General features: G+C 33.2%; 1 protein-coding gene across 1 annotated transcript; it reads left to right on the forward strand.

Annotated features, from left to right (window-relative positions):
* Positions 1 to 1,195: 1,195 nt before the first annotated feature.
* LOC139518192 (furin-1-like) lies at positions 1,196 to 22,779 on the forward strand. Its single transcript, XM_071309877.1, has 10 exons — positions 1,196 to 1,201; positions 2,084 to 2,287; positions 3,206 to 3,309; positions 4,551 to 4,660; positions 5,656 to 5,773; positions 6,760 to 7,067; positions 16,322 to 16,378; positions 19,459 to 19,533; positions 21,315 to 21,395; positions 22,298 to 22,779. The coding sequence occupies exons 1-10, from the start codon at positions 1,196 to 1,198 to the stop codon at positions 22,777 to 22,779; spliced, it is 1,545 nt and encodes a 514-aa protein (XP_071165978.1).
* The last annotated feature ends 1,274 nt before the right edge of the window (positions 22,780 to 24,053 follow it).

Below are 24,053 nucleotides of genomic sequence, written 5' to 3' on the forward strand. Positions count from 1 at the left end.
TATAGTGCTGACTGCTTAATATTGAAAAACTGTATTGGTGACCCCTGTCTGATAGTTTTGTATTTGTTGCTAATGTGATTGAATTTGACTGTTTTTATGACGGCTCCTTTTCCGCCTTTCACATAAATCATCAATGAAAACATCATTGCGCATGGAAAGCTGTATAAGTCATCTTGATAACTAGCGAAACTAATCGTCAGGAAAAAAACCCGCACTGGTTTACGCCAAAAACATTGAATAACACCAGTTATGACATACAACAAATAACAACAATCAAAAATGAGAAGTCGTGGCTTGAAACAGGCACATAACGAATGTGGTCATAAAGTTCATCAAAAGAATCCGCTTTAATGTATTAATGTGTTGAAATGAAAGATTAAATATAGCCATGGAGTTTTAAAATAAAATTCTTGTTTTTATCCCAAACCAACTTATGATATTTGTTGATGATTAATTTTTATTGATTGTTGATTGCTTTATGTCCAGTGGCAAATATTTCACGATGGTTCTGGACGAGAACAAGTTAACAATAAATACAACAGGTACTAGTAGGTCTTTTAATAATAGAGGCCCATCCCGATGATGATCAGGGGGAATTTCGACTTCCACTGGAAAATAAAGGTATATAAGTAAGGGACAAAAATTTTGCCATGCAACAAGAAGAGTTGTTGCAAGGGTTCTTAACAGAGATCTTGTCACTCTATTTACTCGAGGCATTGGATTAAACCTCGATATATGCATTCTGACAGGACGTAGCTGCAAATTTAATACATCTTTCACAGCCAGACGGACGCCCCACTTTAACAAGCTTTTTACTGCCGATCGGGACAGGACCAAGTGAGCATATTTCTATTCCCAACTCACCCTTGGGGCTTATGATATTTGTGATAGGGCCCCTTGTGATAGCATAACCGAGTTTTTTTATTAGGTCTTGAATTTGACTACAACTTTCTGTACTTAAAAATGATGGAATTTTCAGTACTGTAAAATAATTAAATTTTCAGTACTGAAAAATGACTGAAATTTTCAGTACTGAAAAATGACTGAAATTTTCAGTACTGAAAAATGACTGAAATTTTCAGTACTGAAAAATGGCTGAAATTTTCAGTACTGAAAAATGGCTGAAATTTTCAGTACTGAAAAATGGCTGAAATTTTCAGTACTGAAAAATGGCTGAAATTTTCAGTACTGAAAAATGACTGTAATTTTCAGTACTGTAATCAACTTTTTCCCAACATTACTGAAAATGATATAAAAGTTAATGTACTGAATAGTGATGTTTCCTAAAAGTACTGTTTATATAGCGGCATTTAATGTACTGTTTAGTAATGTTTACTAAACTTACTGTTTATATAGCGGCATTTAATGTACTGATTAGTAATGTTTCCTAAAAGTACTGTTTTTATAGCGGCATTTAATGTACATGTAAACGCTAGTCAAATTGTTGGTAGTGTACGCTTTATCCTCCTTTCAAAAACGGCTACTCTTATAAGATTCGCTGTTCTCATTTTGTATAAGGTGATATCACATGATTAGGTATCATATTAGATGATTGGTGATTGTCTCTTACATTTCCCTTCGACATGGCCAAATTTATAAACCATCGGTCATGTATATATTTTTTTTTAACCCAAAGACTTGGTCGATCATTACATTTTTAAATTAAAATACCTTTTTTTTTACATTTATAAAAAAAGAATAGGATATACTTTTACAACGTAGATCCACTAGCATCCTTTTTACAATCAAAATAACCAGACATTTATAGTAAAAAGTAGTATATTATGGTCCACTAGATAGTTAATTATTATTTCTATCGTTAGATGTCGAAAGGCTTGTCAGAATCGTTTTGTTAGCATTAAGGTCGATAGAAATCTCAATTGAATTGTTTCATATTTGTCATACCGGGGCCATTTATAGCCGACTATAACGTATGCGTTTTTCTCTCATTTTTGAAGGTCGCATAATTGCTTACATCACTTTATTTGGTTGCTCATCGGCATTCATACCACATCTCCTTAATTTTATATTGTACAAATTTTTCTATTTGTGATGGTTTATATATGCAAACATTTTTTAATAGGGTAGAAACGGAAAAGGCGTCATTTACACGTGGGCAGCTGGGAACGGTGGGTCACAAGATAACTGTAACGCCGATGGTTATGTTAACAGCATATATACTATAGGAATAACAAGTGTACAACAAGGACAAAACGCATGGTACTCAGAAGTGTGCGCAGCAGCATTAGCGGCGACATATGGCGGGAGTGAGCAAGATAGATATTTGGTAAGACAATTAAATTCGTATGTGGCGTAGGTGGCTATCTCATTTGTTTTTTGTTCATTGTTTTATCTTAATCAAGCAAAGGCGTTGATTTTCACCATTGGATTGTTTTACACTAAGTTATGTTTTAGTCTATCGTCTTTGAATAATTTGCAAGCAAACTACATCTTTTTAATAGTTTTTAATTAAATTAAACAAGGCTCCATGTTGAATACCGAACCTTTACCTTTATAAATTATGACTGGGATGGAGAGTTGTCTCATTGGCACTCATACCACATCTTCCTATATCTATGATAATAATCTCAAATGGTTACCTGAAAAAATATGAAAATATGGCCGCAGGATTCATGAATATATTCAAGTCAGTTCTGAGTAAGGACTTTTACGTATGATGCAAGACTGCGCGTTCCAACCCATACCCCCTTTCAAAAATAAAACCCAAGAAAACAACAACTGTTACACAAACAAACATCACAAACTCTGAACCATTTAAAAACAAATTGAGAATGGAAATGGGAATGAATCAAAGAGACATCACCCCGACCATAGAACAGACAACAGCCGAAGGCCACCAATGGGTTTTCAATGCAGCGAGAAACTCCCGCACCCGGATGCAAATCCGTGCTGTCCACAAATTGACATTCTTTACAAAACCTTCTAATTAGACTAACTTTCAATAGTAATATTTATAATCGTGAAATGTATAAAATAATTGCCAGTGGACAGTAAGCGAAGATAATTACTTGATAAAGTCGTATTCATACCCTGTTAAAACTAATACAGATAAATAGAAACATTTACGGTAAAGTTGTTGTATCTAGCCGTCTTTGTTTTACATGGATGATTTTACATTTTGACATAATTTGAAGTAAAATATATTTATCTTAATCATAATATTTTATATATATTATGTTTTCAGATCACAACATCTATATTTTCAGAGTGTTCTGATGAAAATGTTCAAGGAACGTCGTTTTCCACACCGATTGCAACTGGAATTATTGCTCTTACCTTACAAGCCAAGTAAAATTACAATATTATGTTTTTTTTTATTATTTGTTTTGGTTAATTTTGATTACACTACATTTAACTCTTATTTTGTCAAAAATAACACTTTTTTTAATGGTGCGTCCGAAGCGCTATTCTGGTTTTGCACTTCATAGGGAACGGTCAACCCTAAATATCAGATAGGCATGGATGTATAAATACCAAGACACAGAGCTTTAAGACTAAAAAGGGTTACTCAAAGTAGTGAGTAATTGGTGACCATATGCATAGCCACATAGAAAAAGATGAACTTACAAGCGGTTCCGTCTGAGTAGTTACAAGCACTACTGAGATAACCTGTAGTGCCACAACAATATAAACATTTTGCCTGGCTTATAACAACTAATAAAATAACAGCATGTGTTGGTAAAAATCATTAGCAAATAAAATTGAGAATGGAAATTGGGAACATGTCAAAGAGACAACAACCCGACCATAGAAAAAACAACACCATCATGGTTTTCAGTCATTAGTACCTACACATGCTTGTGCTGAATAGAATATGATTGCACGGTTTTCAGTAATGAGAACCTACACATGCTTGTGCTGAATAGAATATGATTGCATGGTTTTCAGAAATGAGTACCTATATACACAAGCTTGTACTGAATAGAATATGATTGCATGGTCTTCAGTAATGAGAACCTACGCATGCTTGTGCTGAATATAATATGATTGCATGATTTTCAGTAATGATACCCTACAAATGCTTGTGCTGAATATAATATGATTGCATGATTTCCAGTAATGATACCCTACAAATGCTTGTACTGAATAGAATATGATTGCATGATTTTCGGTAATAATAACCTACACATGCTTGTGCTGAATAGAATATGATTGCATGGTTTTCTTAAATACTTCAAACGTTTTAAAGATTAAGGAAAATTGTCACAATCTGCAAAATTTGCCTCATTTTTGAGAATTTTCATTAAAATTTCGATAATTGTGAAAGCGATATCAGAAAGTATATTTTGCTACTGATTTTTGTATGTACCACGATGGTTATTACGTGAGAGATGCTGAAAAGTTTGTAGATTACATATAAATCTATTACTTTATGAAATCCTCTAGAACAGTTTAACGCAGTTACTTTTCAGAATTTCAAACTACATCTTAATGCATGATCATACCTCTCCCCTTATCTGTTCTCTTTACACTTTGTTACGAACTCGCCTATATGGTTCAAACTGATATAAAGCAGCTTTCTTTTTAAGTCCAGAACTAACATGGAGGGACATTCAACATCTAATTGTATTAACATCCTCTAGGAATGGATTAAACGATAGCATTGGTGATTGGTCAACAAACGGAGCAAACAAAGAATGTAATTAAATATCATAAGCTCAATAGAATTATCAAAAAACAATGAAACGCAAATAGATAGTTGAGCCTCGACAGTAATGTTATACATCGTGGTACTGTCAACGAAACAGAAAAATCTTCCAATAATCAATATGTAGAATATTAGATAGGAAAACAACACTTTATATAGATGTAGAATCATCGGTTCTCCATAAGGGGTTTATGTATTAACGCTCCACAAAGATTAGAATCATCGGTTCTCGATAAGTGGTTTATGTATTAACGCTCCACAAAGATTAGAATCGTAGTATCTCATGTTGTCTGTACAAAACGTCGGAATTGGCACATGCACTACAATTCTGAAAAATGAAAGTTATTTTTTTAATTTGATTTTGCCAACTTCCATTTTAAGAATAAATCAGAAATCGATTTTTTCCAATACAGAGGACTTGTTGATAAGGATCTTGTTCGATGCAGAAAAAAAATTGACACAATGTTCATCAACGTTATTTTTATATAATGAGATCGTAAAATGGACAAATAATTAGAAAACAATTGTAAAATTATAGTAAAAAATAGTAGAATTGTTATGAAATATATGAGTTTATTTTGAGTAAAAACTCAACTGATGTGACGGGACTTTATTTCTAATGCAGAAGGCATTTAGATTAAGATAAAGATTTTCATGTTCAATGGCATAACAATTGATTTAATTTAAGTTTGTACATATTATTTAGAAAAAAAAAGTTACCATTTACTGTACACGGATGTAATAGGATAAGTATTTGAGCTGTCAACATCTAAGTGAAATAAAGTACATTGTCTTGAATTTAGTGTTTGATGTTTGAATATATGATACAGTAATTAATTGGATGCATATTCTAACACGGATTTAAACTTTTATCCCCTTTACAAGTTATCAAAAATAAAACAATTCCTGGGATTTGGGTTAAAAATATTTCTGTTCTATTCATCTAATTTGACTTTGTTAGCCGGAGTAATGTAAATAATTTTCAGTCAGTCTTGTACTAGGATTTGGTTTAATGAACGCCATTGCCATGGTAACTCAAGCTCAAATATGGAATACAGTACCGGACCAACAGATATACACTTCTATAACAAGGAATCCATCTTTGTAAGTTAATTTCTTGCTTATTTGCAAAAACATATTTCTTTAAATGACGATTTATAAAAAAAATCAAATTTTTAAAACCTATTGCATTTTTTATGTAGATGTTTAGGAGAAGAGGAGATGATAAGATTATTATGATTTAATTCTGTTATAGCTAGGCAACAAAAAAACCTTGTTTATTAAGAGAGAAAAATAAAACAGGAACGTTTGAAATTATATAGTTTTACAAGTTGACAACTGGAATATTTTTTTCTTGCTTTCTCCGTTGATTGATAACGTTTAATATCATGGTTAATAAAATTGAGAATGGAAAGGGGGAATGTGCCAAAGAGACAACAACCCGACCATAGAAAAAAACAACAGCAGCAGAAGGTCACCAACAGGTCTTCAATGTAGCGAGAAATTCCCGCACCCGGAGGCGTCCTTCAACTGGCCTCTAAACAAATATATACTAGTTCAGTGATAATGAACGCCATACTAATTTCCAAATTGTACACAAGAAACTAAAATTAAAATAATACAAGACTAACAAAGGCAATCACGTTCTGGAAATATTAAACTGCTGCATTCTTTGCAAACTTAAATCTTTATCCTTGTACTCAGACTATTCAGTATTCAGCACTTTTGTGCTGACATGAATTATCATTGATATGGTTATATTTATAAATTTACTGTTCACAAAATTTAGAATTTTTGAAATACTAAGGCTTTTCTACCTTAGGCATAGAATACTTTAGCTGTATTTGGCAAAACGTTTAGGAATTTTGGTCCTCAATGATCTTCAACTTCGTACTTTATTTGGCCTTTTTAACTTTTTGGGATTCGAGCGTCACTGATGAGTCTTTTGTAGACGAAACGCGCGTCTGGCGTATATACAAAATTTAGTCCTGGTATCTATGATGAGTTTTTTTTGTATGTAGTCTTTAACAAATACAGTCAATCATTGTACATAGTTGTAATTCCTAACAGTTGTTCTGTTTTAACTACAGGAAAACATCCGGTGAGGCACTTTCAACAGACACTATAGAAGTGACAACTGATTGTCCAATCAGATTCCTTGAACACGTGACTATTGATATCACATTTTCCTACAGTAGTTACCGTGGTGTGACGGAGATTTACTTATTATCACCTAGTGCAACCTACAGTAACTTACTACATGTAAGAATCAATGACGCTAATAAGTTCAATAATGCAGGTACACTTTCGTGGACTTTCATGTCAGTTCATTTTTGGTGGGAAAATCCAATCGGATCATGGAACTTATATTTTGGATCAGCTGGTGGTCATTCTATTGGTGAGTTAAGGCAATAACATAACATTGACAAAACATACTTATTAGACTTATTGCACTTAACTTTCCACACATTCAACAAAACCATCACACAAGTTATTTAACTTTCCACACATTCAACAAAACCATCAGACAAGTTATGTAACTTTACACACATTTAACAAAACCATCAGACAAGCTATGTAACCTTACACACATTCAACAATACCATCAGACAAGTTATGTAACCTTACACACATTCATCAAAACCTTCAGACAAGTTATGTAACCTTCCACACATTCAACAAAACCATCAGACAGGTTATGTAACCATCCACACATTCATCAAAACCATCAGACAAGTTATATAACCTTCTACACATTTAACAAAACCATCAGACAAGCTATGTAACCTTACACACATTCAACAATACCATCAGACAAGTTATGTAACCTTACACACATTCATCAAAACCTTCAGACAAGTTATGTAACCTTCCACACATTCAACAAAACCATCAGACAGGTTATGTAACCATCCACACATTCATCAAAACCATCAGACAAGTTATATAACCTTCTACACATTCAACAAAACCATGAGACAAGTTATGTAACCTTACACACATTCAACAAAACCATCAGACAAGTTATGTAACCTTACACACATTCAACAAAACCATCAGACAAGTTATGTAACCTTTCACAGATTCAACAAAACCATCAGACAAGTTATGAAACCTTCCACACATTCATCAAAACCATCAGACAAGTTATGTAACCTTCCACACATGCAACAAAACCTTCGGACAAGTTATATAACTTTCCACACATTCAACAAAACCATCAGACAAGTTATGTAACCTTCTACACATTCAACAAAACCTTCAGACAAGTTATGTAACCTTACACACATTCAACAAAACCATCAGACAAGTTATATAACCTTCCAACCATTCAACAAAACCATCAGACAAGTTATATAACCTTACACACATTCAATAAAACCATCAGACAAGTGATGTAACCTTCCACACATTCAACAATACCATCAGACAAGTTATATAACCTTCCAACCATTCAACAAAACTATCAGACAAGTTATGTAACCTTACACACATTCAATAAAACCATCAGACAAGTGATGTAACCTTCCAACCATTCAACAAAACCATCAGACAAGTTATGTAACCTTACACACATTCAATAAAACCATCAGACAAGTGATGTAACCTTCCACACATTCAACAATACCATCAGACAAGTTATATAACCTTCCAACCATTCAACAAAACCATCAGACAAGTTATGTAACCTTACACACATTCAATAAAACCATCAGACAAGTTATATAACCTTCCAACCATTCAACAAAACCATCATACAAGTTATGTAACCTTACACACATTCAATAAAACCATCAGACAAGTGATGTAACCTTCCACACATTCAACAATACCATCAGACAAGTTATATAACCTTCCAACCATTCAACAAAACCATCAGACAAGTTATGTAACCTTACACACATTCAACAAAACCTTCAGACAAGTTATGTAACCTTCCAACCATTCAACAAAACCATCATACAAGTTATGTAACCTTACACACATTCAATAAAACCATCAGACAAGTGATGTAACCTTCCACACATTCAACAATACCATCAGACAAGTTATATAACCTTCCAACCATTCAACAAAACCATCAGACAAGTTATGTAACCTTACACACATTCAACAAAACCTTCAGACAAGTTATGTAACCTTACACACATTCAATAAAACCATCAGACAAGTGATGTAACCTTCCACACATTCAACAATACCATCAGACAAGTTATATAACCTTCCAACCATTCAACAAAACCATCAGACAAGTTATGTAACCTTCCACACATGCAACAAAACCTTCGGACAAGTTATATAACTTTCCACACATTCAACAAAACCATCATACAAGTTATGTAACCTTCTACACATTCAACAAAACCTTCAGACAAGTTATGTAACCTTACACACATTCAACAAAACCATCAGACAAGTTATATAACCTTCCAACCATTCAACAAAACCATCAGACAAGTTATATAACCTTACACACATTCAATAAAACCATCAGACAAGTGATGTAACCTTCCACACATTCAACAATACCATCAGACAAGTTATACAACCTTCCAACCATTCAACAAAACCATCAGACAAGTTATGTAACCTTACACACATTCAATAAAACCATCAGTCAAGTGATGTAACCTTCCAACCATTCAACAAAACCATCAGACAAGTTATGTAACCTTACACACATTCAATAAAACCATCAGACAAGTGATGTAACCTTCCACACATTCAACAATACCATCAGACAAGTTATATAACCTTCCAACCATTCAACAAAACCATCAGACAAGTTATGTAACCTTCCACACATTCAATAAAACCATCAGACAAGTTATATAACCTTCCAACCATTCAACAAAACCATCATAAAAGTTATGTAACCTTACACACATTCAATAAAACCATCAGACAAGTGATGTAACCTTCCACACATTCAACAATACCATCAGACAAGTTATATAACCTTCCAACCATTCAACAAAACCATCAGACAAGTTATGTAACCTTACACACATTCAACAAAACCTTCAGACAAGTTATGTAACCTTCCACACATTCAACAAAACCATCAGACAAGTTATGTAACCTTCCACACATTCAACAAAACCTTCAGACAAGTTATTTTACCTTCCACACATTCAACAAAACCATCAGACAAGTTATGTAACCTTCCACACATTCATCAAAACCATCAGACAAGTTATGTAACCTTACACACATTCAACAAAACCATCAGACAAATTATGTAACCTTACACACATTCAATAAAACCATCAGACAAGTTATATAACCTTCCAACCATTCAACAAAACCATCATACAAGTTATATAACCTTCTACACATTCAACAAAACCATGAGACAAGTTATGTAACCTTACACACATTCAACAAAACCACCAGAAAAGTTATGTAACCTTCCACACATTCAACAAAACCATCAGACAAGTTATGTAACTTTCCACACATTCAACAAAACCATCAGACAAGTTATGTTACCTTACACACATTTAATAAAACCATCAGACAAGTTATGTAACCTTACACACATTCAACAAAACCATCAGACAAGTTATGTAACCTCCACACATTCAACAAAACCATCAGACACGTTATATAACCTTACACACATTTAATAAAACCGTAAGGTAACATCAGACAAGTTTTGTAACCTTCTACACATTCAACAAAACCATCAGACAAGTTATTTAACCTTACACACATTCAACAAAACCATCAGACAAGTTATGTAACCTTACACACATTCAACAAAACCTTCAGACAAGTTATGTAACCGGCCACACATTCAACAAAACCACCAGAAAAGTTATGTAACCTTCCACACATTCAACAAAACCATCAGACAAGTTATGTAACTTTCCACACATTCAACAAAACCATCAGACAAGTTATGTTACCTTACACACATTTAATAAAACCATCAGACAAGTTATGTAACCTTACACACATTCAACAAAACCATCAGACAAGTTATGTAACCTTCCACACATTCAACAAAACCATCAGACAAGTTATATAACCTTACACACATTTAATAAAACCATCAGACAATTTATGTAACCTTACACACATTCAACAAAACCATCAGACAAGTTATGTTACCTTACACACATTCAACAAAACCATCAGACAAGTTATATAACCTTACACACATTCAACAAAACCACCAGACAAGTTATGTAACCTTCCACACATTCAACAAAACCATCAGACAAGTTATGTAACCTTCCACACATTCAACAAAACCATCAGACAAGTTATGTAACTTTCCACACATTCAACAAAACCATCAGACAAGTTATGTTACCTTACACACATTTTATAAAACCATCAGACAAGTTATGTAACCTTACACACATTCAACAAAACCATCAGACAAGTTATGTAACCTTACACACATTCAATAAAACCATCACACAAGTTATGTTACCTTTCACACATTCATGTAAACCATCAGACAAGTTATGTAACCTTACACACATTCAACAAAACCACCAGACAAGTTATGTAACCTTCCACACATTCAACAAAACCATCAGACAAGTTATGTAACCTTCCACACATTCAATAAAACCATCAGACAAGTTATGTAACCTTACACACATTCAACAAAACCATCAGACAAGTTATGTAACCTTACACACATTCCTCAGAACCATCAGACAAGTTATGTAACCTTACACACATTCATCAAAACCATCAGACAAGTTATGTAAACTTACAAATATTCAACAAAACCATCAGACAAGTTATGTAACCTTACACACATTCATCAAAACCATCAGACAAGTTATGTAACCTTCCACACATTCAACAAAACCATCAGACAAGTTATGTAACCTTACACACATTCAACAAAACCATCACACAAGTTATGTAACCTTACACACATTCATCAAAATCATCAGACAAGTTATGTAACCTTACACACATTCAACAAAACCATCAGACAAGTTATGTAACTTTACATACATTCAACAAAACCATCAGAAAAGTTATGTAACCTTACACACATTCAACAAAACCTTCAGACAAGTTATGTAACCGGCCACACATTCAACAAAACCATCAGACAAGTTATGTAGCCTTACACACATTCAACAAAACCATCAGACAAGTTATGTAACCTTACACACATTTAATAAAACCATCAGACAAGTTATATAACCTTACACACATTCAACAAAACCATCAGACAAGTTATGTAACCTTCCACACATTCAACAAAACCATCAGACAAGTTATGTAACCTTCCACACATTCAACAAAACCATCAGACAAGTTATGTAACCTTTCACACATTCACCAAAACCATCAGACAAGTTATGTAACCTTACACACATTCAACAAAACCATCAGAGAAGTTATGTAACCTTCCACACATTCAACAAAACCATCAGACAAGTTATGTAACCTTCCACACATTCAACAAAACCATCAGACAAGTTATGTAACCTTACACACATTCAACAAAACCATCAGACAAGTTATATAACCTTCTACACATTCAACAAAACCATGAGACAAGTTATGTAACCTTACACACATTCAACAAAACCACCAGAAAAGTTATGTAACCTTCCACACATTCAACAAAACCATCAGACAAGTTATGTAACTTTCCACACATTCAACAAAACCATCAGACAAGTTATGTTACCTTACACACATTTAATAAAACCATCAGACAAGTTATGTAACCTTACACACATTCAACAAAACCATCAGACAAGTTATGTAACCTCCACACATTCAACAAAACCATCAGACAAGTTATATAACCTTACACACATTTAATAAAACCGTAAGGTAACATCAGACAAGTTATGTTACCTTACACACATTCAACAAAACCATCAGACAAGTTATATAACCTTACACACATTCAACAAAACCATCAGACAAGTTATGTAACCTTCCACACATTCAACAAAACCATCAGACAAGTTATGTAACCTTCCACACATTCAACAAAACCATCAGACAAGTTATGTAACTTTCCACACATTCAACAAAACCATCAGACAAGTTATGTTACCTTACACACATTTAATAAAACCATCAGACAAGTTATGTAACCTTCCACACATTCAACAAAACCATCAGACAAGTTATGTAACCTTCCACACATTCATCAAAACCATCAGACAAGTTATGTAACCTTACACACATTCAACAAAACCATCACACAAGTTATGTAACCTTACACACATTCATCAAAATCATCAGACAAGTTATGTAACCTGACACACATTCAACAAAACCATCAGACAAGTTATGTAACCTTCCACACATTCAACAATACCATCAGACAAGTTATGTAACCTTCCACACATTCAACAAAACCATCAGACAAGTTATGTTACCTTACACACATTCAACAAAACCATCAGACAAGTTATGTAACCTTCCACACATTCAACAAAACCATCACACAAGTTATGTAACCTTACACACATTCAACAAAACCATCAGACAAGTTATGTAACCTTACACCCATTCAACAAAATCTTCAGACAAGTTATTTAACTTTAAACACATTCAACAAAACCATCAGACAAGTTATGTAACCTTACACACATTCACCAAACCATCACACAAGTTATGTAACCTTACACACATTCAATAAAACCATCAGACAAGTTATGTAACCTTCCACACATTCAACAATACCATCAGACAAGTTATGTAACCTTCCACACATTCAACAATACCATCAGACAAGTTATGTAACCTTCCACACATTCAACAAAACCATCAGACAAGTTATGTTACCTTACACACATTCAACAAAACCATCAGACAAGTTATGTAACCTTCCACACATTCAACAAAACCATCAGACAAGTTATGTAACCTTCCACACATTCAACAAAACCATCAGACAAGTTATGTAACCTTTCACACATTCACCAAAACCATCAGACAAGTTATGTAACCTTACACACATTCAACAAAACCATCAGAGAAGTTATGTAACCTTCCACACATTCAACAAAACCATCAGACAAGTTATGTAACCTTCCACACATTCAACAAAACCATCAGACAAGTTATGTAACCTTACACACATTCAACAAAACCATCAGACAAGTTATATAACCTTCTACACATTCAACAAAACCATGAGACAAGTTATGTAACCTTACACACATTCAACAAAACCACCAGAAAAGTTATGTAACCTTCCACACATTCAACAAAACCATCAGACAAGTTATGTAACTTTCCACACATTCAACAAAACCATCAGACAAGTTATGTTACCTTACACACATTTAATAAAACCATCAGACAAGTTATGTAACCTTACACACATTCAACAAAACCATCAGACAAGTTATGTAACCTCCACACATTCAACAAAACCATCAGACAAGTTATATAACCTTACACACATTTAATAAAACCGTAAGGTAACATCAGACAAGTTATGTTACCTTACACACATTCAACAAAACCATCAGACAAGTTATATAACCTTACACACATTCAACAAAACCATCAGACAAGTTATGTAACCTTCCACACATTCAACAAAACCATCAGACAAGTTATGTAACCTTCCACACATTCAACAAAACCATCAGACAAGTTATGTAACTTTCCACACATTCAACAAAACCATCAGACAAGTTATGTTACCTTACACACATTTAATAAAACCATCAGACAAGTTATGTAACCTTCCACACATTCAACAAAACCATCAGACAAGTTATGTAACCTTCCACACATTCATCAAAACCATCAGACAAGTTATGTAACCTTACACACATTCAACAAAACCATCACACAAGTTATGTAACCTTACACACATTCATCAAAATCATCAGACAAGTTATGTAACCTTACACACATTCAACAAAACCATCAGACAAGTTATGTAACCTTCCACACATTCAACAATACCATCAGACAAGTTATGTAACCTTCCACACATTCAACAAAACCATCAGACAAGTTATGTTACCTTACACACATTCAACAAAACCATCAGACAAGTTATGTAACCTTCCACACATTCAACAAAACCATCACACAAGTTATGTAACCTTACACACATTCAACAAAACCATCAGACAAGTTATGTAACCTTACACCCATTCAACAAAATCTTCAGACAAGTTATTTAACTTTACACACATTCAACAAAACCATCAGACAAGTTATGTAACCTTACACACATTCACCAAACCATCACACAAGTTATGTAACCTTACACACATTCAATAAAACCATCAGACAAGTTATGTAACCTTCCACACATTCAACAATACCATCAGACAAGTTATGTAACCTTCCACACATTCAACAATACCATCAGACAAGTTATGTAACCTTCCACACATTCAACAAAACCATCAGACAAGTTATGTTACCTTACACACATTCAACAAAACCATCAGACAAGTTATGTAACCTTCCACACATTCAACAAAACCATCACACAAGTTATGTAACCTTACACACATTCAACAAAACCATCAGACAAGTTATGTAACCTTACACCCATTCAACAAAATCTTCAGACAAGTTATTTAACTTTACACACATTCAACAAAACTTTCAGACAAGTTATATAACCCTACACACATTCAACAAAACCATCAGACAAGTTATGTAACCTTCCACACATTCAACAAAACCATCAGACAAGTTAAGTTACCTTACACACATTCAACAAAACCATCAAACAAGTTTTTTTAACCTTTCCATTTCCATTTCCAAAATCAACATATCAATTCATAACAATTTAAAATAAATTTTCTATTATATTAGAAAATATTCAAAAAAAAACAAATTACAGTACATAAAACGAACTACTTAAAAGATGCAACATCCTCGCTTTTTGTATGGTGATGTACTTTATAGATAGCTAGCAAATTTAAAACGACAAATTGGACATTACAGTAAGGTCTTTAAATATTGTTTTTTTTTGTACCAAAATCATACCTATATGCAGATATTCTACATGGATATATGACTATTGCTTTTGCTATTCAAGAAAAGAAGAAACCAAGTACCTTCGAAAAAAAGAACACTTGGTGTCCTTTAAGATAAAAAAAAAACAGTATACAGTACGAACCAAGAGTAAAATTTCGACAAAATAAAACAAAATACTAGTAATTGAATTGAATGGTTTGTTTTTGCTAACGTCCAGTGGTAAATATTTCATTTATGGTTAATAAAAATAATAACAAAAATATACAATAAGAAGGTCCCGTAGTAGGGGTCCAAAGGGATACAGAGCAGGAATTAGGAACTTCCACTAAAAATTAGGGTAAATTTGGACGACATTTAGCTTTGCAAAGGTAACATACGGATCCGTCAAAGAGCTTTTGTCAAAGAGTTTTAAACGTGCAGAGAACATGGCACTCTTTTTCAAGAGGCATCAACTTTTACATCATCGTCCTAACTGGACGTGGCTGCGTATTTGTACAACCACACAGTCATCTGATAGCTTACTTTATATCTAATATCAGAATATGCTTATACCGGTGGGAATGAATTAAAGACATACAAGATGAAGTACTTGTAACCGAAAACAGTCACCAGCAAAATCTGTTAATATTTGCAACTCAAATTATAGTAATACTGTATGCATCCTAAAAAGTGTTTTTTTTTAATTTTCAGTGACATTAGATTCATGGTCTGTGACTTTATATGGAACTTCAACACAACCTGTCAATGGTAGGCAATGCGGTGTAATTCATTTGTTTGATCTATTGCTGTTATAAACGATTTGTTCCTTTTTAGCTCACCTGGCCTAAAAGGCCATGTGAGCTTTTCTCATCACTTGGCGTCCGTCGTCGTCGTCGTCGTCGACGTCGTCGTCGTCGTCGTCGTCTGTCGTCGTTAACAATTTTTCAAACATCTTCTCCTCTGAAACTACTGAATGGATTTGAATGAAACTTAACATGATTGTTCCTTAGTATATCCTGCACAAAATGTGCGCTTCGATTTTTGATCCGTCAAAAAACATGGCCGCCGTTACTTAAAATAGAACATAGGGGTCAAATGCAGTTTTTGGCTTATATCTCAGAAACGAAAGCATTTAGAGCAAATCTGACATGGGGTAAAAATGTTCATTAGGTCAATATCTATCAGCCCTGAAATTTTCAGATGAATCAAACAAACCATTGTTGGGTTGCTGCCACTTAATTGGTAATTTTAAGGAAATTTTGCAGTTTTTGGTCATTATCTTGAATATTATTATAGATAAAGATAAACTGTAAACAGCAAAAACGATCAGCAAAGTAAGATCTACAAATAAGTTAATATGACCAAAATTGTCAATTGACCCCTTAAGGGGTTATTGTCCTTTAATGACAATTTTTCACAATTTGTTCATCATATTTGCTAACTTTAAAAAATCTTCTCCTCTGAAACTACAGAATGGATTTGGTTAAAACTTAGCATGGTTGTTCCTTAGATTATCCTGCACAAAGTGTGTGCTTTGATTTTTGATCCGTCAAAAAACATGGCCGCCGTTACTTAAAATAGAACATAGGGGTCAAATGCAGTTTTTGGCTTATATCTCAAAAACGAAAGCATTAAGAGCAAATCTGACATGGAGTAAAAATGTTCATTAGGTCAATATCTATCAGCCCTGAAATTTTCAGATGAATCAAACATCCAGTTGTTGGGTTGCTGCCACTTAATTGGTAATTTTAAGGAAATTTTGCAGTTTTTGGTCATTATCTTGAATATTATTATAGATAAAGATAAACTGTAAACAGCAAAAAAGATCAGCAAAGTAAGATCTACAAATAAGTTAATATGACCAAAATTGTCAATTGACCCCTTAAGGGTTTTATTGTCCTTTAATGACAATTTTTCACAATTTGTTCATCATATTTGCTAACTTTAAAAAATCTTCTCCTCTGAAACTACTGAATGGATTTGGTTAAAACTTAGCATGGTTGTTCCTTAGATTATCCTGCACAAAGTGTGTGCTTTGATTTTTGATCCGTCAAAAAACATGGCCGCCGTTACTTAAAATAGAACATAGGGGTCAAATGCAGTTTTTGGCTTATATCTCAAAAACGAAAGCATTAAGAGCAAATCTGACATGGAGTAAAAATGTTCATTAGGTCAATATCTATCAGCCCTGAAATTTTCAGATGAATCAAACATCCAATTGTTGGGTTGCTGCCACTTAATTGGTAATTTTAAGGAAATTTTGCAGTTTTTGGTCATTATCTTGAATATTATTATAGATAAAGATAAACTGTAAACAGCAAATATGATCAGCAAAGTAAGATCTACAAATAAGTCAATTTGACCAAAATTGTCAATTGACCTCTTTAGGAGTTATTGCCCTTTAAAGACTTTTTTCACAATTTGTTCATTATGTTGACTTACTTTAAAAAATCTTCTCTTATGAAACTGCTGTATCAATTTCAGCCAAACTTAGGCTAAATGAGTTTCAGAGTTTCAGAGTATCTAGTATAAATTTTATATTTCATTTCCTTGTATGTCAAGAAACATAGCTCCTATGGCTAAAATAGAACATAGGAGAAAATGATTTTTTTTTGCTTTTGAAGAAAATAGGACGATTCAAAGAACATTTAAATAAATTGAAAAGCCAAAATAATCATTGATGAGAAATTAAACCAAAACAATTCAGGTGAGCGATTCAGGCTCTTGAGAGCCTCTTGTTTTCTCTAGTATACAAAATATGGCGAATTATGTTTTGTGTACGAACACCATTCATGACATGAATGCTGCTTTTAGTAATTTTATAAGAGTGTAAAATTGTTGACCGAAGCACATTTTGTATGAAGCACGGAAGCGACGCGCCTCATTCTAGAAATGTGTGCCAAATAATTATATTTCTATGATCGGGTCATAAAAAAAATTCATTTCTCTATTTTTTTTCAGAAACTTTAACATTTTTCAAATAACCTGCGCACTTTATTGTGATGGCACTGTCATCAGGAATGTGACACTTCATCGGGATATATGAAGGTTAAATCCAATCGAAATAACGGATTCTTCAGCAACATATATGTAATGCAATTATTGTTTTTTAAACGCATGTTAAATCCTAGAATAAAAGAAAGTTTTATCAATTAAAAATGTCAATTAATAAGTTGTATACAAGAACGATGACAAAATTGATGTACACATGTATTACAAATTTCTCTAATTCTATGGAAATATATCCCTTTCCTAACCCATTGTATGTATAAACAAATTTAATCAACGTGTAGTTGCCGGTGATCTCAAAAGATGATTGGCTGAGTCAAGGGGTTATAACCTTTCTCAGCTCCCTGAAATGATCAAAATGTTCTAACAGGTGTTAATGAAATTGACAACTTGGTGGAAAGTGGAAGGCACTCGAAGGAGATTTTGGTTTAGAAAAGAAGGAAATTTATCTTGTAATCATTAGAGAAACAGATTATTACATAGTAACGCGTGGATTATCGATTTTATCCAATCTCGATAGTTAAAATTAATAGCTCGCCGAGGCTCGGACTTTAAAATTAATAATTTAACTATCTCGATTGAATAAATCCGATAATCCTCTTGTATCAATGTAATAATCTATATATATCAAATATTTAATTGAAAGTAATTTTGCGATGAAGTTAGATACAAATATTTTGTTACATCTTCCAATTTTTGTAAAATAAATTAAATGCCCGTGCAGGTGACATGTTTGAATCGAAATGTTTTGTTATATAACACTGATTTAACGCAGTAAAATACAATAAGTAGCTAAAGGTATCATTAAAAAAATCATACTAACATGTAATATATTACAGTTAAACTGTCCGATGCCCAAAACACTGATGAAACAACTTCTGGATCAGATACGACGGCCAGGCAGTTTAGTACAAGTATGTATCTAATATTTGATATTTTTGAACAGAATTTTGTGAAGATATTAACCAGAAACAAATTGTCTTATTTTTTGTTGTTATAACACTGGTCTATTGCATTAACATATTTGTAAACCGACTACACTTTCTGTCCCTGTCTCTCCAAACTCAGGAGTATATAGGTCAGTTTAAGCAATTAGTAAATGTCTGTCATATTTGTTGGTTTTCCGGTTTGAATTTATTTAGATATAACATGTATAAGGTATTTCTTGTGTCCATGGATGAAGAACATAAGGTAACTTACATGTGTGTCCATATTATTTGCGCTATATTGGATAGTTATGTCAATGGCTTTAACACCACAACTCTTATCTTGTAGCAAATGAAAAGATGCCAATTGATTATCTAAAACAAGTCGAGTAGCTTCAGATATATAACTTTAAGCAGATAAAAACAGAAAAAAATACCTTAACATCAATCAAGACACCATGACAAATCAGACTTTAAAAAAACGGTTTTAATTGTTAAAAAAATATATGCATTTATATATTTCTTTATTAGCACACTGGGGCATGTCAAATTAAATTGGTTAGAACTCACATGATATTGCATGGATGCCGGTAGACAAGATGGGAAAGGGAATACAACGTTTGGTATCGACGACATGAAACAGCAAAAGAACAAAATACTATATTGTTAATATTCTATTATGAATCTATACTTCGTGTATTTTTGTTAAGGATACATCCCTTTTTTCTAATGATAAACAATATCAGGTCATTAAAGATTGCATATTTTGGCTTTAATATTGATTCACTTATAGGGTCTTTGCATCGGAACTAAACACATTTAAAAAAAAAACACAGTTGTTGGCATGACACGGGTTATGTTCTCCTCATATATTTTATAATAGTATGATACTAAACCCCTAACGGGAGGGATTGTGCCTGATATTCATATGATGACGACATACTCTTTCAATCAGTTTAATTGGGGTCTGGAGCTGGCATGTCAGTTAGCTGCTAGTAGTCTGTTGTTATTTATGTATTATTGTCATTTTATTTATTTTCTTTTGTTACATCTTCTGACATCGGACTCGGACTTCTCTTGAACTGAATTTTAATGTGCGTATTGTTATGCGACTTTTCTACATTGGCTAGAGGTATAGGGGGAGGGTTGAGATCTCATAAACATGTTTAACCCCGCCACAATTTTGCGCCTGTCCCAAGTCAGGAGCCTCTGGCCTTTGTTAGTCTTGTATAATTTTTAACTTTAGTTTCTTGTGTATAATCGGAGTTTAGTATGACGTCCATTATCACTATACTAGTATACATATTTTTAAGGGGCCAGCTGAAGGACGCATCCGGGTGCGGGAGTTTCTCGCTACATTGAAAACCCATTGGTGGCCTTCGGATGTTGTCTGCTCTATGGTCGGGTTGTTGTCGCTTTGACACATTCCCCATTTCCTTTCTCAATTTTAATATAACCATTTTACTCTAACTTGTAAGAATAAATGTATTAACACTATTTATATTCTTTGATTCATCTTGATTTGTATACTGTTATTTATCTTTTATCATTTTGTTTTCGTCAGTTGGCACGGCCTTGTCATTTTTTTTTAACTTGTGAGTTTGAATGACCCTCTTGGTATCTGTTGCCTCTCTTTTACATCATTATATTTTTGTCTTGTTTTGAAAAAGTACCTGATTCTTCTAAATCGATTTTAGATGTCCACAGATATTGCACAACAAACAATATTTCTTTTTCAATGTTAAGGGATATTTAATATGTTTTTTCAGCAGTCACCATGATACAAGCCAGTACTTATCATAAAAGTAAAACAACAACTCCATCTTTAAAAGATAACAACACTGAAAATTGTAAGTCCTACAATTTAGCAGAAATATATAAGAAGGCATAATTTGACTCTATTTAAATTGTAACATAGCGGACTGTGATTATATTTTTATGGTAAAGGAGCAAAATTTGACAGAAATTATAAACTGACATAGCTCTACATTTAAATAGGAATCAGTAACCCTTTTGTTTTAGACATAACGTAAGTTTTCTACAGACGTTACGCGCGTCTGGCCATCCAAATAATAAGTTTGGTTTCTTTGATGATTTGTTACAACGATTGCGTTGATAACACTGACGTTCCCAGTAGATTTTTTAATATTATAGACGTGTTAATTTACAGTTAATACATAATTATGATTAATTGTTCAAAATAATAATGTTGTTTTTACACTAAAAGATAACATGTTTCTGGAGTTCCAGGATATGATTCTGGTGTTTTCTTTATACGTTTTTCTAACGTTTTCCTTTAACAAAGCTCTGATTCTGTTCTGTGATTGATTACTAGTATATGTGTACTGTAAATTCAGAAATTATTGCGAGCACTTATTATTGCGATTTTGTCATTTTAAACTGGAATGAAATTTTAATTTTTACGATTTTGAGAAAAATCATGCTTAATTCAGTAAAAATATTACAAAATGCGAGTTTTAATTATTGCGTTTACAACTCTGTCGCATTATTCGCAATAATAAAAACCTCGCAATAATTTCTGAATTTACAGTATTCGTTTTGGTTCTACAAGCTCATCAGCTACTAGCTTTGTCAAATACACTGTACTCAAACATCTTTTAAGCGACAGATGAAAAAATGTGAAATTTTGCGATACCTATCAAATATTTCCTTTGTCGAAGACACATATACAGAAGCAACTTCTTAAACAGTTAAATAACAAAACAAACTCTAGAGACTCTATGTTTTGTAGATGATGAAAGTCAAATAATCGTGTGGATCATAATTGGTGTTGGTTGTCTGATTGCTGTAGGCGGAATAATTCCTCTTGTTTTCATATGCATAAAGAAATGTTCTCCAACGAACAAAGTGGGTCAGACTTCAGAAAATCAGAAAAAAGCAAGCAATATCCCACCAATCAGAACTATTCATAACAGGGAATCAAACAATATTCGACCGGTCAGTAACAGCGAGGAGAAAAATCACAAGATGCTTCAACTACATAGTGATATGAAAGAAGGACATTCATATAATCTGCCGCAAAGTAACAATAGGAAGGAGAAGATATCAAACCATCTTCCACCAATAAGCAATGAGAAGAAAGTTTCAAAACATATTCATCAAATCAATGATTTAGAACAGACTACTACATCAACTTCATTGCCTCTTCCAAAGAACAGAAACAAGCTTCCACCGATTTGCAAATTCCCTCTAATTGGTTCTCAAAACGCTTAAATAAATGCGGCGTCATCGTCGAATTAAAATTGACTTTTGTCTTTTTTTCATTTATTCAGTTATATGTTGTAAAATTACGTTAATCTTCTTTTTATTGTTCTCTTTAAAATTGTGTACGTTAGCCGTATTTGGCACAACTGTTTAGAATTTTGAGCCATCAATGCTCTTGAACTTTGTACTTGTTTGGCTTTCTTTATTATTTTGATCTGAGCGTCTCTGGTGAGTCTTATGTAGACGAAAAGCACGTAATGTGTTTTTTAAAAATTATAAGCTTTGTACTTTTGATAATTATAAGCATGTCTAAATGTCCCACTGTAATGTTTATTTGTGTATTTCTTTGTCCTGAATGTTCTTGCATTTAATTGTACTGTAGTCCTATCCAGTAATATTGTCATTTTATAGTTATATTTAATATTGCCATAAAAGCGAGAGGTTTGGCTAGCCGCAAAACCAGGTTCAAACCACCATTTTTTCTTAAAATGTCCTGGACCAAGTCAGAAAAACAGCAGTTGTTATCTTATAGTTCGTTTCTGTGTGTGTTGCATTTTGTTGCTGTTGTTTCGTTTTTCCTCTTATAGTTAATTTGATTAACTTTATTTTAGTTTGTAACTCAGAATTTTTTTCTCTCAAACGATTTATGACTTTCGAACAGCGGTATATTACTGTTGCCTTTATTTGTTCAATCAAAGCTAATTATGACAATTGATGTTAAACAATTACCGTGATGGATTATTCAATCTCATATAAATGTAAAGTGAATTACTGTAATCATATTCCTTTCCACATTTCCTCGTATTAGCAGATAACTGTATTGCATTTTAAGCTCCGACGGCATCAATTGTGGATTTGATGGTCGCAAATTAAGTTTACTGACGACGCGTTAGCGGAGACAGTAAACGGGTATTTGCGACCATCAAATCCCCAATTGATGCCGTCGGAGCTTAAGATACAATATTGTTATCTCCATTATAATGAAACTGAAAGAAAACAACGTTAAAACATGTATTTAAAATCTGTAATATGCCGTCTGTGCTTGCGCGTTCGTTACATAGCATTAATTGTCAATTGATGCTATGTAAATAAGTGACGTTATCCAATCAAAATGAACGTTACAAACGTCGTTGCATTAGAATGTGGCATAACCGAATAAGACTCTGCCCATGTTTGTAGACGATAGGTGGAACACGTGAAGCAGGATCTGCCGACCACAAAGAAGCAAGTGCGATCCTTTAGTGGATTTTGGTCAGTAATGTTCAGGATTTTAGAAATAATAA

Source organism: Mytilus edulis, chromosome 3, assembly GCF_963676685.1.
Source record: "Mytilus edulis chromosome 3, xbMytEdul2.2, whole genome shotgun sequence".
Classification (NCBI taxonomy): Eukaryota; Metazoa; Mollusca; class Bivalvia; order Mytilida; family Mytilidae; genus Mytilus; species Mytilus edulis.